The 27,857-nt window shown below is 49.2% G+C and overlaps 1 protein-coding gene across 2 annotated transcripts in view; it reads left to right on the forward strand.

Moving 5' to 3' along the window:
- Positions 1-4,628: 4,628 nt before the first annotated feature.
- Positions 4,629-27,857, forward strand: part of LRP4 (LDL receptor related protein 4) — an 80,848-nt gene continuing 57,619 nt past the window's right edge. For both annotated transcript variants that reach the window (XR_009545594.1, XM_060176483.1), the window contains exons 1-11: positions 4,629-4,981; positions 20,121-20,267; positions 21,945-22,061; positions 22,277-22,390; positions 22,692-22,808; positions 23,519-23,647; positions 23,861-23,980; positions 25,218-25,343; positions 25,775-25,900; positions 26,071-26,205; positions 27,731-27,856. Coding sequence is in view for 1 of the 2 variants with exons in the window: in XM_060176483.1 (XP_060032466.1) it covers positions 4,930-4,981; positions 20,121-20,267; positions 21,945-22,061; positions 22,277-22,390; positions 22,692-22,808; positions 23,519-23,647; positions 23,861-23,980; positions 25,218-25,343; positions 25,775-25,900; positions 26,071-26,205; positions 27,731-27,856 (1,309 nt within the window). In the remaining variant the exon portion in view is untranslated. The remainder of the gene's footprint in view (positions 4,982-20,120; positions 20,268-21,944; positions 22,062-22,276; positions 22,391-22,691; positions 22,809-23,518; positions 23,648-23,860; positions 23,981-25,217; positions 25,344-25,774; positions 25,901-26,070; positions 26,206-27,730; position 27,857) is intronic.

The following is a 27,857-nucleotide window of genomic DNA, read 5'->3' on the forward strand; positions in this document are numbered from 1 at the left end:
ACCCAGGACCCAATGTGTCTGATTACCACTGCCTCTGCAGTCCCTGGCACATAATACATCCTTAGACCACGCTTGCCAAATGAATGAGTACTAGAAATAGGCTTCCCAAGCACATAGGTTTAAAAGTCTTTTTTTTTAAAGACTTTATTTATTTATTCATGAGATAGGAAGAGAGAGAAAGAACCAGGCATCACTCTCGTACATGTGCTGTCGAGGATTGAACTCGGTACCTCATGGTTGAGAATCCAATGCTCTATCCACTGTGTCACCTCCTGGACCACAGTTTATGACTCCTATAGTTCTATGAATTCCTTTCCTTCCATTCACATGCTGTTAACTAGAAAGTTACTCTAAATAGAAGATGAAACAATTCTTTGCAGACTACCTTAAAAATATATATTTATGGGAGTCAGGTGGTAGCCCAGTGGGTTAAGCACACGTGGCACAAAGCACAAGGACTGGCTTAAGGACCCTTGTTCAAGCCTCTGGCTCCCCACCTGCAGGGGAGTCGCTTCACAGGCGGTGAAGCAGGTCTGCAGGTGTCTATCTTTCTCTCCCCCTCTCTGTCTTCCCATCTTCTCTACATTTCTCTCTGTCCTATCCAACAACAACAATAACTACAACAATAAAACAACAAGAGCAATGAAAGGGAATAAATATTTTTAAAAATTTATTTATTTATTCACTTATTTACTTATTTGCCACCAGCTGGGGTTAAGTGTCTGTAGGACTCCACCACTCCCAGTGGCCATTTTGTTTCTTTCCAGTAGATAGAGGATGAAAGACAGAGAGAGAAAAAGAGACATAGAGAGGAGAGACACCACAGTACTCCTCCACCACTTATGAAGACTCCCCTCTGTAGTCACTCCCATGTTGTGACCTGGGGTTCAAACCCAAGTGTGCAAGAATATATGGTGACTGACATGTGCACTCCACTGGGTGAGCCACCTGCCAACCCTCATAAACCCAGATTATTTTTTTTAAATATTTATTTATTCCCTTTTGTTGCCCTTGTTGTCTTATTGATGTAGTTATTGATGTCATTGTTGGATAGGACATAAAGAAATGGAGAGAGGAGGGGAAGACAGAGAGGGGGAGAGAAAGATAGACACCTGCAGATCTGCTTCACTGCTTGTGAAGTGACTCCCCTGCAGGTGGGGAGCCAGGGGCTCAAACCAGAATCCTTACGCGGTTCCTTGCACTTTGTGCCACATGCATTTAACTAGCTGCGCTACTGCCCAACTCCCTAGACCCAGATTCTTGATCCTTTAAAGCAGGGCCTCTCCACCTCAGCATGTTAACATTTGGGACCACAGATTTTTGTTGTTGTTGTTATGGAGAGGACTATCCTGTCCATTGAGAGGTGTCCAGTGATATCATTGCTCTCTTACTTGCCAGTAACACTCACTTACCACAGACTGTCTCCAGGTATCACCCCACCTCTTCCAAGTTACTACTGATTAAAAACCACTGTGTTTAAGTGTGAAACATAAGGCCTGTTACTCTTTTAGATGAATCATGCTTAAAAATACAATCAGTTAAATGATGCCTGGGTTATAAAAGTCTTCTACCAAGCCAAAGGGATCAAAGAACAGCACCCATTCCTGTCTTGTTTCTGCAGTTCTCCTTGTATCTCCTCTGAAAGGGCTATTAGCGATGGTTTAACTCAGGGCAATATTCTGATCTTGGAAGTTCAGGTCCCTGGACTGTCCTGGAAAGATGAGGGAAAGGGAGCAACGTTTCTGAGGAGACCAATATCTCTGAGACCCCTCTGGAATTGGCAGTTCATTTCAACTTTCCTAGGGGAATGTCCAAGAGGACAATAAAAGGGAGACAAACAGCCCATTTTGGCATGCTTTGCAGGATCTCTCACTCCAAACAAGAAAGTCTGAGAGGCCTGGTAAAAATAAATATGGCTTAGCACTCCTGGCACAAGAGCAGTTTCTGACAGCCAAGACTTAAGTCACCCTAGGGGGTGACCCAAGCAGGGACTATGCATGCAGTTCATTTCTACCCATTGATATTCCCAGTGACTCACGGCAGCCAGGGATGGCTCTGCACACCAGGACTGAGCAGAATCATCCCGGACAAGGACTTAGGGTGCACAGAGGAAATGTGGTCTCTTGAGCCTTAGTCAGACAGGGTCAGCCAACCCCCCCTTTCCTTTCTCAGCCCCAGAGAAACAACACAAATCATGCTTTCTGGAAAGGGACCTGTCCTTTGCATGCAGAGTGGAAACTGTGTATATATTCTTCATCCCCTGACATTGCAAGTATGGTGACCGCCTATCCTGGATCTTTTGGGGACAAATGTATTCATTATATCACATGCCATTGATTTTCTTTCTTTTAAGTTTTATTTATTTATTAACAAGGTGTGTGTGTGGGGGAGAACCAAATCATCACTCTAGCCATAAAGGGTTGGGAAGTGAACTCAGGATAGCTCCTGTCCACATGTCCCTAGTTTCTAGGTAGGAAAAGGTTACATGATCTCCAGAATCATAAGGCCTTTCTCAACAGACTGAAAAAATGGATCTTCATACATAAGCAACACATATTGATGTCCTAAGGTCAAGCGAGACTGCATCAAAAATACTGAGGAGGAGGAGGGTGTTTGGCAAAGGTAGAATTGAAGTTTTTTTTTTTGTAGTGAAGTATTTATTTGTGAGAGAGATGAAGAGCAGGAAAAGGAAGAGAGAAAGAGAGATCTAAAGCATCACTCTCTCACATGTGACATCAGAGTTCCAAATTGGAACCTCATGCTTGAGAGTTCATCCAACAAGATCTTCTGTGCTACCTCTCTGGGCCTCAGAAATAGACTTTGTTGGACTGAATGGGACATAACATTCGTTGATCTGGGCCAGGTGGTCCTGCACCTGGTTGACTGCATACATTACAGTGCACAAGGACCCGGGTTCAAGCCCCTGGCTCCCACCTGCAGGGGGGAAGCTTCAGGAGCAGCGAAGCAGGGCTGCAGGTGTCTTTCTGTCTCTCTCTCTGTGTGTCTCCCCTTCCCCTCTCAATTTCTTTCTGTTTCTTTCCAATAATAAATAAACAAATGAATGATAAAAATTAAAAAAAACATTTGTTGATCTTCAGTGGCACACATTTGAAACTTCTGTAATGTTATAATGCAAAGTTACTTCAGGTAAAGACAGAGAGAAACTCAGATTCCACTTTTCACTTGTTTTCTCCTTGATTTTAGGCTAACTTTTCCTGAAGTAAGTGTTGTCTTTTCTAGCAGTAAAAAGCATGTAACCTCGACTGCCGCCTTCAGTCAAGAAGAAGAACTACACACATGGGAAGAAAAAAAAACTCTGTATTAGTTACCATGGAGATGTTAGTTCCACAGCATTTCATCTGCATGAAAATTTCAGGCAAACAGAAAAAAAAAAAAAAAAACAAACAAAAAAATGGCAGAAAAGAGTGCTCACTAGGAAGGAGTCAACGCTTCGTTCCTGGAATTGCTTTTACAAAGTTTATGTTAATTTTAGTCAAAGATGAAAGCCTTTGAAAAATTGAAACAAGCAGGGGAGAATTGTCAGCCCATCCATTGGTGAAATCCCTCAATACTCACTTTGGCCCACACCAAATTACTTTCCCCTCAGCTAACACGGGGCATGTGGGTCTCTCTGATTCTATTTACTATGAGAGGAAAGCAGTTTCACCATATTTCCAGAAGCCAGGAAAATGTCAGCAGGTGAGGTTGGACGGAAAATGATACATAGGACCCAGAAGAAGTTGGGGATTTGGGCACAAGGACCAAGATTCAACCTAGAAAATGGTAGGTGATGGCAAAATCAGTCCCTAGCATTAAGATGCACTGGGGTGAGTCACAGGCCACAAAAAACCAAGACAAGAGAAGTTTATAACTTCACGCAGCAGCTCCAAAGTTAAATACTGCTGGAAGGCCCAGCAGGACTGAGGCGAGGAGGAGGCTGGAGCCTTGCAAGAGACTTCAAATGAGGACTTGCTTCCTGATCCCCTTCCTTCCCAGGCTAAAGTCAAAGATGGAGATTGTTACAAAGACAGGGAGGAGGAACTAAATCTGTCTGGGTCAATTCTGGACGTCTGAGCTAGGGCGACAGGACACAGACAACCACCTCAGGAAATGAGTAAATGAAAATGGGGAGGTCGTGGAATTATTCAGCCCTAGACAGGGCGTTGGGGGGTTGGGATGGGAGGGAGTAAAGGGAGGGAGCGAGCGAGGAGAGGGGGTGTAAATCTCAGAAAAGGAGTTTTGACAGCAAGAACGCTAGTTAAGATACTGCACTCCAGGCCCCCTGATGTCCCTTGTTTGATGTCAGTAAAGGCCGAGAGGATTATGCATGAGCAAGTCTGGCGTTTTCGGAGACATCAATAAAATCTGGACTTGGGGCCCGCAGGGGGGTGGAGGTCACGTCCAGGAGACTTGGGTCAGCCCGGGTGTTCCTCTCTGGCACCGAGCTCGAGGGAGCAGGCTCAAGAGTTGCTTCTGGAAACATTTTTAAAGTCAGGGACACGGGTGCAGCAGTAATGGGGACGGGCTGGGGTGGGGGATACTCTCTGGAGGGCTAGGAATGCGGGGGGCGGCCTGAACTGGAGCGGGGCTACAGCGCTGGAGGCTCAGGCGGGTGGGGGCCGGGGGCCGGGGGGCGGGGGCCGAGGGCGGGAAGGGGCCGGCCCGGCGCGGGGGGCGGGCCCAGGCGTGGTGGCGGTGGCGGGGGCCTTGGCGCGGGGGGCGGGGCGGCAGGGCCCGGGACACCCCCTCCTGGTCCCCTGGCGGGGCGGCTTCGGCTCCAGGCGGCACTGGAGGCAGCTGCGGTTGGAAGGCGACGAGCCGGGCTCGCCCGCCGTGGTGGACCGGGACGCTTCCCCTCGGGGATCCTGGGCCAACTGGGTCCCGCAAAAGCCGGGGGGACCCTGGGCGGGCGGCGGGGGCCGCGGCACCATGAGGCGGCTGTGGGGCGCGCTGCTGCTCGGCGCCCTGCTCTGCGCACACGGTAAGCGGCGCCACCGCCACCACCAGGAAAGTTTGTCCCCGGGTCGGGTAGCCGAGGGGCTCGCCTCTGCAGAGCGGGACGGCACAGGCTGCGGCCTGGGGAGCCCCCCCTCCCCTCCTTTCCAGGCCGAAGCCCCGAAATTGCGTGCGGGGGGGGCTCCCCGAGACGCTCGAGTGGGAGCGGGGGGCGGCGTGGAGGGGCTCGGGTGTGGGCCGCGCTAGCTCGGCTTCCCTCGCTGCTCTTTGAAGAACTGGGGTGTGTGTGCTGGGGGGGGGTGCTTCCCTTCCGCAGGTCCAGCTTGTGTCCTTGGAGCTAAAGAAAGTGTGGAGAGAAAGGGACGCCGGGGGTGGAATGGAGCGACTGTGGCTGAGGCGCACGTTGCGAAGAGTCCTCCTTGCAGCGGTTTTTTTTTTGGGGGGGGAGGGAGGGACTCTGCTGGGGTGGGTGACGGAGAGGGTGGGGGGGATCCGGTGCAATCTGGAGACTTGAGCTTCGGGTACTCACTACCCGGCTAGGGAAACAGCCCCTCGAGCTCCAGACCGCGCTCCCACCGAGGGTCTTGGGGGCACTGCTCGCTCGCAGCATCTCCCCTTGGTGGTGTTTTGGGTTCCCTCTCCGGGCTGTGACCAATCAGCTTCCTGCCCTGGATCCTTCCAGGAGTTGGGGCGGGGGGAGGGGGAGGCCGGGTTGGAAAAGGGGCAGGGAAGGACGAGGGGAGAAACTGCTGGAAGACTGGGGCAGATCTATCCGGAGGCTTGGGGTGTGTGTTAGGGGGAGGGGGGGACTCGGGGGAGCTGGACGCATGGCAGCGGGCCGGCTGCTTCATCTGCTCCTTATTAATATCTTGTTCGGTGCCCGTCCACAAGTGCAGAGTGTGATCCGGGCTGCAGCGGAATCCGTTTGCCTGCAGCCGCCTGGGTCTGTGGGTGCACCCCCATGATTGAGCAGCTGTCTGGAGTTGGTGCCCAGAGATCAAAGAACTTTGATCTTTGAACCCCAACCCTATTCACCCACCAGTATTTAAACACGGGGTGGGTGGGTGTGTGCGTGTGTGTGTGTGTGTGTGTGTGTGTGTGTGTGTGTGTGTGTGTGGTGTCACCCGAAGCTTCCCATTCTCCTCGCAGCCGGGGTGAGGGAGGTGGGGTTCGGAGTAGGGGTACAGGGAAGGAGGAGGGTAGATGCGGGCTTTGCCTCGGCTCTTTTCTCTAACCCAGGAGAGAGAAAAGTGTGTGGAAATCGTCGGTGCAGATTTCGGAACTTGCCTGGCAGGGCTGTGGAGATGCCTGGGCACTTGCTGGAAAGATTGGTTTGCCTTCCATATCCGAGACACAGTTCTCGTGTCTGCTCAACGAAACTCCTCCTTGGGTTTGAAATGCCTTTTTCCATGCCCTCTTTAATCCGACTGGGGCTCCCCGGGCTTCTCCCAGTAGTAGACTGGCAGATCCGGGCTCCCCCTCGCCTGCGGGCTCCCCCCTCCTGGGCTCTCTCCTGAAAGGTTATTTGTAGCCTCTTTGGCGTGTTGGGACAGCGGCCCTACCGGGGTAGGAATGTAGCTGCTCTTCCCACCACATGGGCCCCTTAAAGGGACAGCTTTGCTTTTGGGGGGTGTTCCCCCTTCTTCGGGCTGCTGGGGAAGAGGATGGAACTTTCCTTTCAGCCCCTGCAGGAAGTTTTGAAAAAGATCAAGGGAAATAGCATGGCACTGAAGGAAAAAAAAAAAAAAAGGATAAAACAGATACTAACAAAGACAGAGAGGAGATTGTTGCTTTTTGACCTATAGAAAGGTTCAGGGCTGAGACTGGCTCAGGTTTGGCAGCTCCAGAGCTGTCAAAACTGCATACTGGATGCATGGAGAAGTGGGTAGAGAGTGGTGCATGCTTATTGCTGCACAGAAAGGAAAAAAGAAATGAATGAGAGGGCTCTTGGTTATATTGTGGGTTCTTCTTAAGGATGAATCATGTAATAGAAACATTTAATTCTACACATGAGGGCTTTGTGTGTGCACATATAAGGGCACTCTATGACTTTAGGATCTAAACTTGGCCTCAACCTGGTCCTAAGCCTGTCTTGGAGGACTGGACAGGACAGACGGATGCATGGCTCACTGGTGAGACTTAGCAGTTGCTCAACTAAAGCTCCCATCATGACCCCTAACTCAGTGTTGCAGGGGTTTCAGCAGAAGACAGTGTCTCTCAAGTGAACAATGGGACAGAGCTGACCTCAGCTAGCAGGGAACTCATGGCATTAAAGTTTAAGATGCTTATTTGGGTGCTGTTTATTTGGGGTTTTTTTCTGGAGCCTCTGGGTCTGACCTGAACCTCCCCCAAATGGCTATCAAAAGCCCTAAAGCTCCACCTCCTGAGGCTTAGTTGAAGTAAGGCCTCACAGGCATAGAAACTGGGTTTGCCTTGGAGAAAAAAAAAAAAGCTGGAAATTGGGGGAAGGGGCTTGCTTTTAAATGGAATAGAAGGTTGTCGGGGAGGATGAGAGCAAAACGTCTGCCTCTGAGACTGGTTTCCTTTCCATCTGGTTGTTGTCATGGTACTTGGTTGACCTTGTCCCTGATCTTACCGGACTTATGAAAGATGCTTGGCCAGTGACTGATTCTAGATTTCCTCTTCTGTCCTCCTCTGTTGACTATCAGATGACATCTTTGGGCCAGGCACATGGAATTAAAGACAGGTGCAAGGGAACCAAGTCTGACCGTGTCTGATACAGAGCACGTTGGCCACGTCTATCTTTTGGTTCAGCAAGGAAGACAGGAAGTCAGAGAACACACGGTGTTTTATTAGGTCTTTGCTGACTTTTGCTTTTTCCCTGGGCATCCTGGTGCCTTGCGCATGTGCAGCTTCACCATGCTGGGCTGACACGTTCAGATAGAGAGAGAGAAGTCAAAGAGAGGGAGAGGGTGAGACACAACTGCACTGAAGAAAAAACACACACACACACACACACACACACCATTATACTCCTGTATGATATACCAGGAACTCAAACCTAGGTTGTATGTGTGACGAGGCATATGCCATATCAGATGGTCTTTGTCACCTGCACTGTTCACTCTTTTTTTGCTTTTATTTTTTTAATTTTTAAAAACTTTTTGGGGGCCGGGCAGTAGTGCAGCAGGTTAAGCGCACATGGTGCAAAGCACAAGTACTGGTCTAAGGATCCCCGTTCGAGCCCCCAGTTCCCCACCTGCAGGGGGGTCGCTTCACCAGCAGTGAAGTAGGTCTGCAGGTGTCTATCTTTCTCTCCCCCTCTCTGTCTTCCTCTCTTCTCTCCATTTCTCTTTGTCCTATCCTGTAACAACAACAGCAACAACAACAATAACAGTGATAATAACAAGGGCAACAAAAAATGGAAAAAAATGGCCTCCAGGAGCAATGGATTTGTAGTGCAGGCACTGAACCCCATCAATAATCCTGGAGGGAAAAAAACAACATTTTATTCGTTTGAGAAAGACACAAAGAGGAAGACAACACAGAAAGACTAGAGCACTGCTCAGCTCTGGCTTATGGTGGTGCTAGGGATTGAACCTGAGACCCCAGAGCCTATGCATAAAGTCTTTTTGCATAACTATTATGCTATCACCCCAACCCTATTTGTTTGTTTGAGGAAGAACCAGAGTATCACCCTGGCACATTCAATGCCAGGGATCAAACTCAGGACCTCAGTCAAGCTTGAGAGTCTGACATCTTATCCACTTATCACCTCTAGGGTCTCAATCTTTCTACTGGTTAACTTCTTGCTTTCCAGAAAGGGAAATGGGAGAGGTTGGCTTTGGTACTTCTCCTTTGATCAATACAAAGGGTTTTCAGAATAGAAACAGAATTTCGAGCAGTATGTTAAGAAATAGTCTTGTCTTTTTTTTTATGACTGGGCACATCTCTTAATTACAAGGCAGTTCCATGCCCTTGATGGACTAGGTCTTTTAGCCTGTTCCAGCCACAGTCTTGAACATTCCTTGATGCAGCTTAACCATGAGTTTGGTCACAGTTGCCTGGGCACGGGGCATCTGGACACCAGACCTCTTCTGGATTGCCATCTCATCTTCGACATTCGGAGCCCTTGTCCACTTCTCAGCCTGGTGGTATTCAATGTCCCAGGAGAGACTTCGTGCTGACTAGTCCACTGGCAGAAGTGGAGTTTGGCCCTATAAATAGCTTAGATGAGTGCCTGTGCTTGCCTCTCCCTCCAGCTTAGAGCTGGCAGGATCAAGTTCTTTCTCCCCAGTGCAACTCAGAAGCATTCCCTCCACTGAGCTCTGCACCCATTCATCTGTTCATTCATTCAGCAAGCCCACATTTGTCAAGCAGTAATCTAATCACTGCAGCCGGAGCTCAGTGACTCAGAAGCACAGGCAGACCTGGGTTTGCTTTGTGGCTTCGGCATGTCTTTGTGACCTTGTGCAAAACACTTAATCTCCCTGAACTTGAGGGTTCTTATCTGCAAGTGAGAGAAAGGGTGGAGTTGCAATAAAAGATCACTGTGAGAATGTTGTGGAAATTCAATGAGATAGTGGTGGGTTCAAATCATTCAGCACAGAGCCTCACAGCTATTGTGTTACAATTGGCCTAGATCAATGTTAGCTAGTTGTTAGCAGGTTTGCATAAGCGGATTAGGGATGGTTCTTGCCTTTGGACTGTGGGAGCCAGGTAAACAGCAAATTATATGACACTTGACAATACTGTGTGCTAAAGTGGAGATTGTTATGAGTTTATTTCAGCTTTTTTAAAAAAAGATCTTACTTATTATCACTTTTCTCCCTCCCCTTGAAAACCTCATGTTACCTAGACATTTGTCTCTCCCACTTATTCACACTTCCAGAAAAGAGAGCTATTAAACTGTAGCACGAGTCTAAGGCGCCTTAACTGGTCAGACATCATGACACAGGGTAAGTTCTCTTATAGCTGGAGGAGTTCAGAATCCTGAGCTCTCCCTCCCACTGGTCTGAGAAGGGAGTCAGGTCCTGCAGCTCATAAGGTAGCAGTTGCTGGAATCTGGGGGCTGGGCTGGCTGAGCCGCCCTCCTCCCTGACTACCAGCTCTGCTCAGGAATCCACTCATGGTGCTGGGATAATTGATGTGGGTCTCAGACCCCCACCTCGTGCCCCCTCCCCAGCCCCTCCACCCCAAGTTTGACCCCAGCTGTCTCTTTGTTTCTTTCGTTTAAGTTGATGTCAGTGATGGGGGTGGGGATAGGGGTGTGCTGCAGAAGGTTGAGGGTAACTACTGGGAGCAGCCATTAAGACGAGCTGGTTGTCTGGCTTTCCAGCAGCTTTGACTCCATTTTCTGTCCTGTGTTTGTGATAAAGTGAGAAGCCAACCTCCTAGGTGTCCCAGGCATCTCTCATGCCTAGGCCAGCAGATTTGAGACTTCATTCCTTCCCTGCACGTAGGCATCATCCTCGGTGCCACCAGCTGAGTGAATGGACCCTGAGTGGTCCCCTGCTCATGCAGTGAGGAGGAACAAGGCGCTGCCCAGCACCCAGCTGGGGAGAGCTTCACTGCAAGCCCCGACTTGGCCTCCGGGAGCTCCGCCCTCACCTCTGTGCAGAGCTACAGATCAGAGCTGCAAGCAAAGCTGGAAACAAAAGACTAGGAGCCAACCTCTCATCTGGCTATGAGGCAGCGACACCAATGTGCTGCTGCATGACTTATCACCAGAGGTTTTCTGGGACTGAGAAACTCCTAGCTCCAGACAGGGCCTTCTGGGGGATACAGTAAGAGGGAGACCGTGCCACTGTCAGAGTCAGGCAGGTACAGAGGAAGGTACTGGGATAGAGAGAGGCACCTGACTAAGCATGTGAAATAAAGCAGCTTTGAGGTTGTAAGCACCTCCAGAGATCTCTCAGAGCTCTGCAGCTCCGCTTCCTGCCAGGCCTGCAGAGCTGAGGACAGGGACATTCCAGATGTTCCCTTCCAATGGCCCCAGCCTCAGGAGCTCCACTGCCACCTTTGGAACATGGTTGGGGGACAGAAGGCAGTTTCCTCTGAAAACCAGATGGATGTGGCAAGTTGTTATCATCTCCCCAAGCCTAGCAAATCAAGCGGTGCCCTTTTCTCCTTCTCCACTTTTGCCTACCCCCACCCCAAAGCAGCAATGAAAACAAAAAGTTAAAATTCCAGATTCAGAAAAGGGTCCCCAAAATTTATCTCCTTCAGTGAGGATTTCTGCTCTTTGGAGAAAGATCTCTCATCCAGTGGCCATTCATGTCATCAACTTATTAACCCATGGAGGTGGCATTGCTGTCAGATACACATTAGGGTGTTATTTATTATTTATTTACATTTTTTTAATGAGTGCATTAGTCAGCTCTGGTTTATAGTGGTGCTGGGCATTGAACCTCGGACCCTAGAGTCTCAGGCATGAAAGTCTTTTTGCATAATCACTATGCTATTTCCCGAGCCCTCCACAATAAAGTTTAAGTCTAAATTACAGGGTGACTATATGAGATTGTTGTAGATGAATCTAGAATAGTATTAATATAAGAACTATTGTTTATTGAGAATCTGAGTATGTACCAGGCATTATGCTAAGTACTTTATACAAACTGACTAATTTGATTCTCATAACATCCCTATGGGGTGAGAAGCTCTTATTCTCCCACATTTCCAGAAGAGACACTAATGTATATATAAAGAGATTGAATACAATACCTGGGATCAGATGGCCAGAAACTAGCTTGGTTTTGTTCCCATGTTCTTAACATTACCTCTTCTTTCTACCTTTTAACTTTGGAGGCTGACCCATAAGAACTTTTCAGTGTTCACAAGTGACAAGAGAGGACTGATCTTACTGAGACCAGTGAGCATATGTCTGGTGTCATGTCCCTTTTGAGAAGTAGATCTTTAAACAAGTTAAGGTCAAGGATCTAGGAACAAAAATAAGACGTAAAAAGAGTTATAATATGTCAGTTATCACTGCCTGATGATATACTAAGTGAAAGGAACTCTTGGAGGAGAAGGGAATAAACTTGGCCTGGATAGAACCAAGAAGCTGCCTCTAAAAAAAAGACTTGTTTTCTTGAGCATAGTTTAAGTAAGAAACTACTTTTGTTTCTGATATTCTGAACCACTCTTTGCATTTGATTTCTAAATGTTACAAGCCTCTACAGGAGTGTATCGTTTCTTCATTCATTCATTCACTCATTCATTTTACAAATTTACATTAATCATTGACTTTGTACCAAGCACTGTGTACTGTGGATACAGAGCTTTATAGTACATGCTTCCAAGGGCCAAGAAGCTTTTGGCCCAGTAAGTAAACAACAATCCCACAGTGGGTTAAATGCTACCATAATAGGAGGCACAAAAGAACTTTCAGGGTACAGAGCAGAGACTTTCAATTCAGCAGGGCTGCCTGAGTCCAGGTGGACAATGTCAGGGAAGAGTTTACTTCCTGGCCTCCTACTGCCAACTGTTTCCCTTTTTTGGTATCTGCTCTGATATTTCCTCTGGAAGTGCTACCCTCCCAAGCGGTGACTGCATAGAGGTACTTCAGTCTCTCCAGATCCCAGGTGTGTCTTGCATGAGGTTAGATCTGTTTCCAGATGACTCCGTGCGGCTGCTCCTTTTGTGGTATCTGCTTTGTATCTGTCTTGCCAGGCAGGCATGCTTTTCAAGACAAATATTGAGTAGGCTGCCCAAGGAGCTCAAGTCAGTGGAGGTGTGCTTTCTGATTGGCCTAGATGTTTAGGATCATTTCATTTAAAAAAAAAAATCTATTTATTATTGGATAAAGACAGAGAGAAATTGAGAGGGGAGAGGGAGATAGAGAGGGAGAGAGAATGAGAGACATCTGCAGCTCTACTTCACCACTCATGAAGTTTTCCACCTGCAGGTGGGGACCAGGGGCTTGAACCTGGGTCTTTGCACACTGTAGTGTGTGCACTTAACCAGGTGCTCCACCAATTAGCCTCTGGGGTCATTTCATGTAACTTATTGCAATGGACTTACACTCTTACCGCCACTAGTAGGTTGGAGAGAACTTTTGTTTAAGAAAAGCATTTGAAAGGCACTCCTTAAACCTTCTCTTCATTGGTTGAACTTGAAAAGGCTGTTCTGTAGCTGTGTGTATGTCATTGTCCACTGTAGGAACAGGTGTGGCTCCTCTTCAGTGGAGCATTCCTTGGAGTGATGGAGAGCCATGCCTCCCTTGCCAACTGGGGTGTGCATCATTATCACGTGGGAGGCTTCCTGAAAATCCAGACCTTGACATTGCAGTAAGAGAACACTGGTCTAAGAGTTGCCGTTCCTGGTTCTCCTCCATCCCCCATGACCTCAGCCAAAGAAGATGGTTTCATCCGTGAAATGGGCACTATCATGATTTCTCAGAGTTACTGCAGCGATGAGATGAGAATAGAGCATAGATGCACAAGTAAACTGCAGGCTGCAAAGAGAAACTGCAGAATAGGATTGCCATCAAAAGCTCTGTTCTCTCTGGGCCAGCACAACATCGAGGCGCTGATTTGAAGGGAAATTGCCCTTTTGCCTTTGTAGCACCCTGGAGAGAGCACAGCCTGAGAATCATAAACTCATGGCATGTTGCTAATTGAGACTGCATGATGGAGAGGCCCAGAAGTCCTGGGCTGGGTGGTAGCACACACAGTTGAGCACACATGTTACAGTGCACAAATACCCAGGTGTGAGTCCCCAGTCCCTGCCTACAGCAGACACACACATAGCTACTTTTTGAGTGGTGAAGCAGTGCTGCAGGTGTCTGTCTGTCTGTCTCTCTCAATCTCCCTTTCCCCTCTCAATTTCTGACTGTCTCTATCCAACAAATAAATAAAGATAATTTTAAAAAAATAAAGAGAGAGAGAGAGAGTACCAGAGGCCCCAGTTTTCTAAGTTGTCTTCTTTAACTTCAGTGTTTTGGAAATTCTCACAGTAACAGTTCCACTTATTGGGAGATAGTACAAGGAGTTAAGAGCAGATACTCTGAGGTGGGTGTGAATGCTGCCTGGAACCTCAGAATGATTTTAAATATTTATTCCCTTTTGTTGCCCTAGTCGTTTTATTGTTGTAGTTATTATTGTTGTCGTCATTGTTGGATAGGACAGATAGAAATGGAGAGAGGGGAAGAGAAAGATAGACACCTGCAGACCTGCTTCACTGCCTGTGAAACGACCCCCCTGCAGGCGGGGAACTGGGGGCTCGAACCGGGATCCTTATGGTGCTCAAGCTTCACGCCACATGCGCCTAACTTGCTGTGCTACTGCCTGACTCCCAAATTATTTTATTTAATCATTATGTGGTAGAACATTTATTTCAGTTTTACAGATAGACAAAGAAACTGAGGCTCAGAGACATTAACTCACTTGCTTAAAGTTGCAAAGTTAGTAATAGAACCAGAATTTGAACTCCAGTCTCTGTGACCCCAGTCTCTATGTTCTCAACCCCCTTTTCCTCAAATTTAATGCTGTGTCTCGTATACCAGATGGATGGTTCCTTGAGCTCCATAAAAACAGTAAGTGGTGAGGGCCGGGCAGTAACGCAGTGGATTAAGCCTATAGGATGCAAAGCACAAGGACTCGCGTAAGAATCCCAGTTTGAGCCACCAGTTCCCCACCTGCAGGGTGGTCGCTTCACAAGTGGTGAAGCAGGTCTGTAGGTGTCTTTCTCTCCTCCTCTCTCGATTTCTCTCTGTCCTATCCAACAACAATAACAACAACAACAACAATGACAACAATTATAAACAACAAGGACAACAAAAAAGGAAAAAAATAGCCTCAGAAGCAGTGGGTTTGTAGTGCAGGCACCGAGCCCCAGCAATAACACTGGAGGCAAAAATAAATAAATAAACAAATAAAACAGTAAGTGGTAAATGGCTATGGTTTTGGCTAACCTCTCAGAAAGACCCTGTGAGCACTTTAACATGTATCCCCAAACTGAATGGCTTGATGATGGGATAGGAGGAGTGACGACTTTGGACAGACATCCTTTCCTGGTTGAATTGCATGAAGTCAAAGGGCAGAAGCCTCTGGAGGCTGAAGGATCTTTCGGAGTGACTGGCAAATAGCTTTCAAGGCCAGAAAGCCTAGCAAAGTCTTCTAACGCAACCCTAGTTCCAATGAAAATGGCTTCGCCACCCGCAGTCATTTGTTTCTTTTCTTCCCTCACCATTCTTTGAGTTAAAAAGGGTTAAAAGCTACCCTTTATGAACAGAGCCAGGACTTTAGTGAAAAGGCAGGACTCCACCTCCAGAGCTCCCGGAGGGGCCGTGGTTGTCCAGAAGAGCCGGCTTTTGGGGGAGTATAATAACGTCTGTTTACTGTATGAACACTCCAGCCAAGGGTTTGCCTGACCTTGACACACTGTCGTTCACATGTGGCTCTGACATGCAGGAAGTCCCGACTCTTAAGCTGCCTGTGAGGAGGAACTCGGTGCCCACCCGATGGAATGCTTTGTTCCTGAAGTCTGCACCAGGGAAGCCAGAACTTCTGTTATCACTCAGCCCCAGTGGGGGGTGGAGGGTGGGGGTGGTGTTTGAGCTGAAAACAGACCCTGAAGGCTGCCCTCGACCTTTAGTATTACTTTTCACTCGCACACACCACCCGGATACTGCTGTTCCTACTCTCCTGACCTAAGGGTCAGCTTCTTAAAGTCAAAGACTTTTGGGGAAAAAAGAAGTATCCCTACATGATTATCACACACTCTCCATCCAACTCCTGCATTTTAGCGAGCAACACTGGTGCCCCAAGGCACAGGGTTCACTTCTTCCACATCGATCTTCTGATCAATCCCTACAGGTGGGTGACACTAGCACTTGGGGACTACGTGACTTGTAAAGGTGGCATTGCTGGCCGTGGGCCCCCAGTCTGTCTGCTCCAGGTCCAGGGCTCTCTGCTGCCCTCTTTCTCTCCATCACCTTCTCACCATCACTGGAGCACTCCAGTTCCTGCTGTCTGTGGTCAGTAGTGTGTCCCCATTGTCTCTAGGAACCAGTTTATGGAGAGTCTGTGTGAAGTTTAACAACATCCCCTGCTTCTTCACCCCCACACTGCACTCAATGCCGGAAGCACTGCCAAGAGTGACATTCAAACATGTCTTCATGCATTGCCAGCCCCTCCACCACCGTAGGACAGTAGTCACCCCTGGTTGAGAACCACTGAACTAGCTTTAGCCTTCATCTTCACCACCTCCACATGAAGGGATCTGCTGGGGGCATGGAGTCATCGGGAATGCTTACCCTTCACTGTCTAATCCAGCCACAGTTGCCTAAAGTGGTGTCTACAGCTGTGACAAGCTGGTCTCTGGGTGATAAATGCTCCCTTTCCCTTCACAGTGCTCTCAGAACAGCTCCCCCCACCCCACAAAGAGAAAGAGGAAGGGGCATCAGTGCTCCCCTGGGGAGGAGTCCTCAGTGTTACATTCACAGAGACGTGGGGCCTGGAAAGACTGGCTTTCCAGAGTCCTTTGGCTTCTTCAGAAAGTCTTGCCTTTTTTTTTTTCCAGGACAACTGATTCTCTTAGCTTGTGGGAAGAGAGGGCAAGGCCTCTTATGTGAATTATCTGAAGACTGTGGTCCTTCATTATAGAAATGTGTATTTTGCTTGTAGTTTCAGGGAACTGCTAAATCCCAAAGATCCCAAAGGCTATCCATCCACCCATCTATCCATCCATCCATCCACCTATCTACCCACCTAACCATCCACCCATCCATCCATTTGCCCACCCACCCACCCACCCAGCCATCTACCCACCCACCCACCCATCCACCCTGCCCTCCACCCACCCACTCATCCACCCGCCTATCTATCCACCTATCCACCCATCTACCCATCCAACTCTTCCTTCCTCCCTCCATCCTTCCCTCACTCTTTCTGCAGGTTAGGAACCCTGACCTCATGCTCACAATTACCCTTGAGGTTGGAATGAAGAGGAAAGGACTGTCCCCCTGATTTTAGAGGGCATAGTCGTAACCCCGTTTAGTTTAGTCCCGAAGCACTGAGCCAGCTGAGTAACTATAATGTGAGGTGGGAAAGCACATCTGGAAGAGGAGTTAGGAGTCAGGAGAGAGAAGCCAGGCCCGATGACCAGAAAAGGAAGAAGGGAGTCATTGAAGGCCTGACTCTTCCCTGTCCCGAGGCGAAGAAAGCCTGAGAGTGGGGCGGGAGATGAGCAAGGAGCAGTGCCCCCCTTCTTTCCCAGCTGCAGCAGCCCAGCGGGTTAGATGAATGCTGGGGAGTTGGTGGGGGTAGGGGGTGACCCTGGCAGAACCCTTTGTTCCAGCTGAGGCTGGAGCGAGGCCCTGAGCCATTCACACGCCATCCCAGGGCATCCTGCTGGGCATGCTGGGGAGGGGGCACCGCCACCGGTCATGGGACTTGGCCAGGCAGATAGCGCCATACTCAATGGGGAAGCCCAGCTGCAGGAGGCAAGGGGGTGGGGCGCGGGGGACCGGGGGCGGGGCTGCGCTGCCATCCTTCTCCCAGGAGGCAGGCTGGCCACCTGATTGGTCCCAGTCACTTGGCCCTGCATGGACCTGCTCAACCTCTCAACTTCTTGCGTGGGGCCCCACTGCTCCTGGTCACCCTTCTCAAAAGTGACTCCCATTGAGAGCTCAAGCCGCAAGCCCTGCTTCCTGCTCTCCTGTGGAGGTTCCATGTCTGTAAAGGGACTTTCAGTTCTAATGGGCATTTCAGTTCCCTTCTGACTTCTTGCCCTCCTGAGCAAACGTCCAAGGACCTGCTTCTGAGGAGGGGGATGTGGAGGCCTCTCTACATCACCCTCATCTGTTCCTGCTCCCTGTCTCCAAGAATGCCAACCCCTCCCCCTGGTGTCCCCAGCCCCCTACACCCCGTGGGATCATTTGCTCTGAGCCTTTTGCAAGTGCTGTGTGGGAAAGAAAAAAAAAAGAAAGAAAGAAAGAAAGAAAGAAGAAAAAAGCCCTATTGTAGTGTATGTTTCTGGACTATTTGTAATCCCAAAGTCAAAATGTAATCCCAAAGTCAAAATACATAGTCGTATTTGTTTACTTATTTACATATGTTGCAGTGCGGGAGTAAACCCCCAAGGCCTTGCACATACACAATACAGCCAGGCTTCCTGAAGACAGTTTTTTTTAATTATGAAAAACTGAAGACAGTTTTTTAATTCTATATACTTAGAGAGGAGAGAAAGAGAGAGACCAAAACACCACACCACCATCCACGGGGGGTGGGGGGGTCCCCCTTTGGTGCTGTCCATGGTTCTCCGTTGTGTTGCTGGGGGGGGGGGGTCAAACCCAGGACCTCATGCTTATAAGGCAGGTGTTGTACCAGGAGAATTAGCTCCTGATCCCTCTCCTTATAATTTAGTTATGTATTTTAAATATTTTATTTATTTATGAGATAGGAGAGCAAGAAAGAGAACCAGACACCACTCTAGTCCATGCTCTGCCATGAGTTGAATTCCAGACTTGGTGTTTGAGAGTCCAACACTTTATCCACTGCGCCACCTCCAGGACCACACTTCTCCCCCACTTTGTTTTTTTGGTTTCCACATTTTATTCAAGAACTAATAAAAAATATTCCAGATAAAAGAGCTTTACTCTTCATCTTGGTTAATCTGGAAGTAATGCACTTGATAACTCTCTTTGCTGTTAGCAACTACACATAACCAATCACGTAGATTCTTCTTCAAATATTTTTTGGTGAGCTATTTCAAATACCTTTTGGAAAAAAGCACCCCAGAAGTCACAGTGATCTTGCTCTTGTTCTGTTCAATGGTTACAACTCCACCACTGAGATTCCCACCTTTGCCACTCACTTAGATTCTCTCCTGAAGAAACTGCTCAAAATTAGCAGCATCCATGATTCCATCTTCTACAAGGTGTGTGTAGTCAAGGGTGAAGTTCAGAACCTGCTTCAACTTTTTTTTTTTTTTGCCACAAGGGTTGTCACTGGGGCTCGGTGCCCATACTACAAATCCACTGCTCCTGGCAGCCATTTTTTTCTTTCTACTTTATTATCATTTATTTAATATTTATTATTTATTCCCTTTTGTTGCCCTTGTTGTTTTATTCTTGTAGTTATGATTGACGTCATTGTTGTTGGATAGGACAGAGAGAAATGGAGAGAGGAGGGGAAGACAGAGAGGGGGAGAGAAAGATAAACCACTGCAGACCTGCTTCACCGCCTGTGAAGCGACTCCCCTGCAGATGGGGAGCCGGGGGCTCGAACAGGGATCCTCATGCCTGTCCTTGCGCTTCGTGCCACATGCGCTTAACCCGCTGCACTACTGCCCGATTCCCTCTACTTTGTTTTTATTTAACAGGACCGAGGGAAGAGGAGAGAGAGAGGGAGAGAGAAAGAGAGACACCTGCAGACCAGCTTCATCCATCATGAAGCACCCTCCCTGCAGGTGGGGAGGAACTGTTTGAACCAAGATCCTTCCTCATGGTGATATGTGTGCTTAACCTAGTGCACCACTGCCTAGCCCCAAAACCTGCTTCTTTTTTTTCTTCCCCTCCTTCACCACAAGTTTTACATTGATGCCATGGCAACAGCAGAGGCAAAAAAAAATTAAAGAAAAAAAAAGGCAGTCGGTGGGTAGCACAGCAAGTTAAGTGCACTTGGTGCAAAGAACAAGGACCAGCATATGGATCCCAGTTCGAGCACCTGGCTCCCCACCTGCAGGGGAGTCATTTCACAGGCAGTGAAGCAAGTCTGCAGGTGTCTATCTTTCTCTCCTCCTCTCTGTCTTCCCCTCCTCTCTCCATTTCTCTCTGTCCTATCTAACAACAACGGCATCAACAACAACAGTAATAACTACAACAATAAAAAGGGCAACAAAAGGTAAAATAAAATTAATTAATTTAAAAAATTATTTAATAAAACCTTTTTTTCTAATTATTTCATTTATTTATATATTGGGAGAGAAAAAGATCAGAACACTGTCCCACCTTTTTGTGCAATGCTGGAAATTGAGCCCAGGTTGTCATGTATGATGGCAGGTGCTATGCCCCTGAGCCACCTCTCTGGCCCCTCAAAAAATAAATTCTTGACTCATGGCATCCAAGGTTTGATTGTACCCATCACCCTACCTGTCTCTGGGTCCCGGAGTGATGGTGCCCTGAGAGATGGCCCTTCTGCTTTAGTCCTGGGCTTGAGCTTCGCCTGAGCCCTGACTGGTTCCTTTGTCCTTCTGCCCAGGTTTATCCAGCAGCCCCGAGTGCGCCTGTGGTCGGAGCCACTTCACGTGTGCAGTGAGTGCCTTGGGCGAGTGTACCTGCATCCCTGCCCAGTGGCAGTGTGACGGAGACAACGACTGCGGGGACCACAGTGATGAAGATGGGTGTAGTAAGAACTTCTTATGGGAAGGGGGGCGGGCAGTGGCAGAAGAGAGGATCAGGTGTGGAAGTAACAGACACTGTTGGAGTGCTGTATGCAACGATTATGTCAGAGCATTGGGCTCCTGCAGGGGTGACACCTACTGCCAGGTGGGTGAGTTCTTTACCATGTATATGGCTCCTGGAGTCCCTCTTCTGTTTCCCATATTCCCATGCATGTATGTCCTACCAAACATTCCTTGAAACATGTATAGAAAAACAACCTTAAGCATGAATGGTGGTGCATCCTGTTACCACGCACAAGGACCCAGGTTCAAGCCCTTGGTTCCCACTTGCAAGGGGATAACTTTATGAGCAGTGAAGCAATGCTGCAGGACTCTCTCCCTCTCTCTCTATCCCTTTCCCATATTAATTTCTGTCTGTCTTGTGGGGGGAGGAGCAACCACCTGAAGGTATGGAATCTTCATAAAGTCATTAAGCCCCAGCAAGAACCCTGGTGGGAAAGAAATAGAAGAAGAAAAAAAAAAAAAAAAAGGAAGAGAGAGAGGGAGGGAGGGAGGGAGGGAAGGGGAGAGAGAAAAAGAAAGATTGAAACCATAAGTAGTCTCTTAAATAGGCCTCTCTACATTTGGGGCAAATATGTGTTCGTGTATTTGTACCACTTACCTGCATTTGTGAGGGGAAAAAAAGTATGTATTTGTTAATGAGAAGACTAGAGCATCACTCTGACACAATATCAGGCATCGGACTCAGGACTTTGTGCTTTTAAGTTCAAAGCTCCAGCCACTACACCACCTCCCAGGCCACTGTCTCTATTTTTCACCATGCATTCAGTACACGGATTCAGATTATTTCTGAGTTTGTTATCTTGGTGTTCCACACAAGCACATCATCTACAGTACATAAACTTTGTAGAAAATTTCATATTCCTGTTAGATCTCTCTTTTTCCCCTCGTGAAGGGTAGTATGCACGCAGAAGACCAGGGTGCCTTGTCTTGGCTATGGAGAAATAGCGCTGCTGAGCCAGTTAGTTGTCTGGGTTTAGGGGTGCAATCTCCAACCTGCAGCACCTGTGTCTGAGGGTGGCTAATTAGTCTAATAAGAAGGAAGCTATATCCTGGACCTTATTAACACTAAACAGTTCAGCTAATTGAGAGGGTGGTAAATGACTCGCTTTCATGTAGCACTTTCATATGCATTATCTCAAGAGGCCTGCGAGCCGAATATAATTATCCCCATTGTACAAAGGACCTAGGGCTCTGAGAAGGTTACTGACTTGCTCGGTGTGATAAGTGATGAGTCCTAGAACTGGAAATTGAGCTCAGAAGTGTCAGTCATCATTTAACAAGGGTGTGGGTGTGGGAGGAGGACCCACATACTTCTTTCCTTTCCTTCTTTCTGTTTCTTTCCTTTCTCCATGGCTGGTTCTGCCCTGTGAAGCCTCCTTGCCTGGCTGACACTCTCACTTCTTAGCTGTGGTTTCTGCTTTGCTTCTTTGTCAGCTGGGGCAGTCCTGGGAGTGTGAGGCAGGGCTGAGAGATGGGTACGGGGGAGGGGGGGTTAGAGGTGGGGGAAGGGAGGGACATGGAACCCAGGGACTCCTTGGGCAAGGATTTCTGGCTCCATGGGGTCTACCTGAGGAAGTCTGCCATGCTGATTCCCTTTGTCCTCTTCTCCTGGGCTGCAGTGTTGCCCACCTGCTCCCCCCTCGATTTCCACTGCGACAACGGCAAGTGTATCCGCCGGTCCTGGGTGTGTGACGGGGACAACGACTGTGAGGATGACTCAGATGAGCAGGATTGTCGTGAGTGCTGGCAGGGGCCCAGGGCTCCTGTGGGGAAGGGGCTTCCATCAGAAAACGGACCATCCAGCCCATACTAGTCATTGGTTTTCCACCCTTGGTCCTATTCCTTTACCTCCTCTGTTGGCCAGTCACCTGACATTGGATCCCAGGAGCCAACATCGAAGCAGCCCTTCCACCCCACCCCTACAGCAATCTCACTGCTCACTGCCCCACAGCCCCCCGAGAGTGTGAGGAGGACGAGTTCCCCTGCCAGAACGGCTACTGCATCCGGAGCCTATGGCACTGTGACGGTGACAACGACTGTGGTGACAACAGCGATGAACAATGCGGTAAGTGGTTCTGGGATGGGCCAGCGGGACAGCTGGTGGCCGGTCTGGCCAGCAGAGGATAGAGCATCAGAGGCCTTAGTGCTGCCTGACCTTGACCTGCCCAGGCATCTGGAGCGGCTAGAAGAGTGGGAGAGCCACAAGTGGCTTGGGGCTCTCCCACTCCCCTCCCTGCCCTGAACCTTGCATGGGTTGGGCCACACCCCCAAGATCAGAAAGGGCTGAGAGTTCAGGAGGATGGGGGGGGGGAGGCTGCCTGACCAGCTCCCTCAGTATCCCGGTCCCATTGTGCCCCCACCCTCAGACATGCGCAAGTGCTCAGACAAGGAGTTCCGCTGCAGTGACGGGAGCTGTATTGCTGAGCACTGGTATTGCGATGGTGACACGGACTGCAAAGATGGCTCTGATGAGGAGAACTGCCGTGAGTGAACCCCAGGGACTTGGGCTGAGCTGGGATGGAGGACCTTCTACCCCAGGGGCACATGGGCAGTGAGGAGCTAGGATTCTTGTTTTGTTTTGCTTTACTTAATTTGACAGGATAGAGAAAAAAAGTGAGAGGGAAAGGTGAGGGAGGGAGAGAGAGATCTGCAGCACTGCTTCACCACTTGTGAAGCTACCCCCTTGCAAGTAGAGCCTGAGCACTCGAACCTTGGTCCTTGTGCGTGGTAATATGTACACTCAACTAGATGTGCCACTGCCCAGCCCTGAGTTGGGATTCTTAGAATCTTTTCTATTATCATTATTTGTTTATTGGATAGAGACAGAAATTGAGAGGAAGGGAGAGATAGAGAGGCAGAAAGACACCTGCAGCCCTGCTTCACCACTTGTGAAGCTTTCCCCCTGCAGGTGGGGACTGGGTGCTTGAACCCAGGTCCTTGAGTACTATAATATATGTGCTCAACCAGGTGTGCCACCACCTGGCCCCTCTGAGCTGGGATTCTTAAGAAACTGAGCTAGAATGGGAGCAAAGCCCCAGGTGGGAAGGGTGGTCTCCCTTTGATCTGCTGGAATTGGGGAGTCCATCAGGGTCCTCCCAAATGACACCTAGCCACATCTCATTTGAGGAAGGACTTGGAGTGCCTCTCCTCTACTCAGGCCTCAATGTGTGCCCCTCCCCACCCCTCCCTGTAGCCTCGGCAGTGCCAGCTCCCCCCTGCAACCTGGAGGAGTTCCAGTGTGCCTATGGCCGCTGCATCCTGGACATCTACCACTGCGATGGGGATGATGACTGTGGGGACTGGTCGGATGAGTCTGACTGCTGTGAGTGTGTGGTCAGCTGGGTGCAGGCTGAGGAGGGGGAAGCCAGGCTGGGAACAGCTGCTGGGCTGCTGAGGCCCAAGTGGGCAGGAGCTCCAGGAGGAGTTTCTGGATATGGGCATCGATGGAAAGGCCAGGCACTGTGGCTGGGGCTTTCTAATCAGGGAGACGTATGTCCAGACTGGCTAGAGACTGATGTATGCTGGGTTTCTCCAGCCTCTCACCAGCCCTGCCGCTCCGGGGAGTTCATGTGCGACAGTGGCCTGTGCATCAATGCTGGCTGGCGCTGTGATGGTGACGCGGACTGTGATGACCAGTCGGATGAGCGCAACTGCAGTGAGTGGGGAACGGTGCCCAGGGGGTAGGCAGGGAGAGGGAACTGAGCTTGAAGACATGTTGGGCCAAAGTTCCTTGTCCGGTCATGTGGGTTGTGCACTGCACAGAGTTCTCTGTACTCAAAGGAATGCCAGTCACGTGACATGATCTCTTCTCTAATAGTGTGGATTTAGAGATTTGTCACGGCAGCTTTGCAGCAGATGGTACTAAAGTGTCTTGAGGAAATGAGGCACCTTTTTCTGGTTTGCACAAAAATGCTATATAGAGCAGTGGTGACTCAGGTGTCAGGAAGAGTGTCCGGGTGGCTGGCACGACATGCAGCTTTAAGGGCTGATGAGCTAGCTCACCTGGGAGGTGAGCTGCCTTGCCATACTCAAGACCCAGGTTCAAGCCCCAGATATATCACGTGCAAGTACTCACTGCACTTGGGGGATGGGGGAGTTGGGTCCTATGGTGTCTCTCCATCTCAGTCTCTCTTTATCTAAAAAACTTAGCCTGGAGCAGTGAAGCCCCAGTGAGAGAGAAAAGAACAATAGGGCCAGGTTGCACCCAGTTGAGCACATGTGTTAACTTGTTCAAGCTCCCCATCCCTATCTGCAGGGGGAAGCCTGCCTTCACAAGTGGTGAAGCAGTACTGCAGGTGTTTCTCTTTTCCCCTTTCTATCTCCCTTCTCTCTCAATCAATTTCTCTCCATCTCTCTAAAAAGAAAAAGAAAGGGAGTCTGGTGGTAGCACAGTGGGTTAAGTGCAGGTGGCACAAAGCGTGAGGACTGGCGTAAGGTCCCGGTTCAAGTCCCCGGCTCCCCACCTGCAGGGGAGTCGCTTCACAGGCAATGAAGCAGGTCTGCAGGTGTCTGTCTTTCTCTCCCCCCTTCTGTCTTTCCCTCCTCTCTCCATTTCTCTCTGTCCTATCCAACAACGACATCAATAACAACAACAATAATAACCACAACAATAAAACAACAAGGGCAACAATAAAACAACAAGGGCAACAAAAGGGAAAATAAATAGATAAATTTAAAAAAAAGAAAGAAAAAGAAAATCTGTTCAACCCCCAGCACCACCACGAGCCAGAGCTGAGCAGTGCCCTGGCCTCTCACTCTGTATCTCTCATTAAAATATCTTAAATTAAATTTAGAAAGAAAGAAAAAGAGAGAGAAAGAAAGAAGGATAATGATCAAGTACAGCTCTGGACTGACTTGGGACCCACTTCTCACTCATCCTTTGCTCTGTCCAGCCTCTTCCATGTGTGCGGCTGAGCAGTTTCGCTGTCGGTCAGGCCGCTGTGTCCGTCTGTCCTGGCGCTGTGATGGGGAGGATGACTGTGCCGACAATAGCGATGAAGAGAACTGTGAGAACACAGGTGGGGTCTCCCGAAGGTGCCTCAGGCTCCTTGGCCTCTAACGGAGATGGAGGTGGAGGGTTTGGGGCTGACACTGTAGCGGGTCTGGGGTATGCGTCAGTGGCACAAAACCTGGATCTTTTCTGCCCTCTCCCTGAGTGCCGTCTGACCTTATCTTGCCTAGGCAGCAAGACCCCTCAACCCCCATGTCACCACCACCCTCCTCAGGCACCCCAGGCCCAGAAACATTCATTCTGACCCACATCCTTAGCACCCCACTGTGGCATCCCCGGGAGAAAGCCAAGGCAGCCGCCAGCCCTGACTGAGCGTTTCCCGCCCTGGACCTCCACCCTCCCACCCTGCAAAATGACAGGTTCCCATCCTCCTGTTGGCTCCAGCCTCCTCCTGCTGTGATCTGACACCCCCCCCGCCCCACTACCTGTGTGCCCCAGGAAGCCCCCAGTGTGCCTCGGACCAATTCCTATGTTGGAACGGCCGCTGCATCGGACAGAGGAAGCTGTGCAATGGAGTCAATGACTGCGGCGATAGCAGCGATGAGAGCCCCCAGCAGAATTGCCGTGAGTTGTGGGGGAGGTGGCTGAACCCCACCCACAGGGTTCAGAAACAATAGGGGGCAGGTAGAGCAGAGGCTCCTGCAGCCTCAGGAGCTGGTCCAGGTGGAATGTCAAGTTGGCTGTCTGGGGGAGGATTCTGGGCTCAACTCCCATCTCTGGCTTGGCTGGCACAGGACCCCGGACGGGTGAGGAGAACTGCAATGTGGACAATGGCAGCTGTGCCCAGAAGTGCCAGATGGTGAGGGGGGTGGTGCAGTGCACCTGCCACACGGGCTACCGGCTCATGGAAGATGGGCGCACGTGCCAAGGTGAGCGAGGCTGGCTTGCTGGCTTGGCACAGGGCCAGGAGGCTCATTAGGGGTAGTAGGAAGGCAACTTTGTTGCCTATAGTCAGACCTTTTTTATCATTATTAGTGGCTAGAGACAAAGAGAAATTGAGAGGGCAGGGGAGATAGAAAGACAGGGAGACACCTGCAATGCTGCTTCACTGCTCAGGAAGCTTCCTCCCTGCAGGTTCAAGTCAAGGACTTGAGCCTAGGTTTTTCCATATTGTAACATGTGCACTCTATTTAGTGCACCACTGCCCAGCTCCTGGTCAGGCTTTTTAAAAAATATTTATTTTATTTAATTCATCATTATTATTTTTTAAAGAATTTATTTATTCACGAAAGACACAGAAGAGAGAGAAAGAACCAGACTTCATTCTGGTACATGTGCTGCTGGAGATTGAACTTAAGACCAGTGCTTTATCCACTGTGCCACCTCCCGGACCACTGTTATTATTATTTTTATATAATTTTTAAAAATATTTATTTTACCTTTTGTTGCTGTTTTTTATTGTTGTAGTTATTATAGTTGTTGTTATCAATGTCATCATTGTTAGACAGGACAGAGAGAAATGGAGAGAGGAGGGGAAGACAGAGAGGGGGAGAGAAAGATAGACACCTGCAGACATGTTTCACTGCTTTTGAAGTGACTCCCCTGCAGGTGGGGAGCTGGGGGCTCAAACCAGTATCCTTATGCCAGTCCTTGCACTTAGCGCCACGTGCTCTTAACCCGCTGTGCTACCACCCGACTCCCTTATTATTATTTTATTTATTTATTCCCTTTTGTTGCCCTTGTTGTTCTATTATTGTAGTTATTTTTATTGTTGTTGAATAGGACAGAGAGAAAAGGAGAGGAAGGAGAGAAAGACAGATACCTGCAGACCTGCTTCACCACTTGTGAAGCAACTCTCTTGCAGGTGGAGAGCTGGGGACTCGAACTGGGATCCTTACGCTGGTCCTTGCGCTTTTCACCATGTGTGCTATTATTATTATTTTTAACCAGAGCACTTTGTAGCTCTGGCTGACGGTGGTGCAGGGAATTGAACCTGGGACTTTGGAACCTCAGGCATGAAAGTCTCTTTGCCATAACCATCATGCTATCTACCTACTGCCCAAGATTTATTTTATATATTACATATGAGCAAAATCGCAACACCCAGTACATGCAATGCCAAGGCTCAAACCAGGAACCTCAAGTATGAAGTCCAAAGCTCAACCAGTTGAGTCATTGGAGTTTCCTCATCAGAGTGACTCTGGGAGGTGGGGATCATCTCTCCTACTTCACAGATGGGAAACCAGAAGCTCAGAGAGGTTAAGTAGCTTCCATGTGACTACAGAACAGCAGGAGCAAAACTGAGATCCCAGCCTTTGGCTGCTTATGCCAAAGCCTTCCACCAGGTCTAGGAAGCAGATGAGTAGAGGGGCAGGAAGTTGAGGTGGGATACAGCAGAGGGAGTTGTCCAGACTCTGCCATTCCCCTCTCACCACCACCACCCCCCAACCCCAGATGTGAATGAATGTGCCGAGGAGGGCTACTGCAGCCAGGGCTGCACCAACAGCGAGGGGGCCTTCCAGTGCTGGTGTGAAGCAGGCTATGAACTGAGGCCCGACCGGCGCAGCTGCAAGGCTCTGGG

This window comes from Erinaceus europaeus, chromosome 17, assembly GCF_950295315.1.
Source record: "Erinaceus europaeus chromosome 17, mEriEur2.1, whole genome shotgun sequence".
NCBI lineage: Eukaryota > Metazoa > Chordata > Mammalia > Eulipotyphla > Erinaceidae > Erinaceus > Erinaceus europaeus.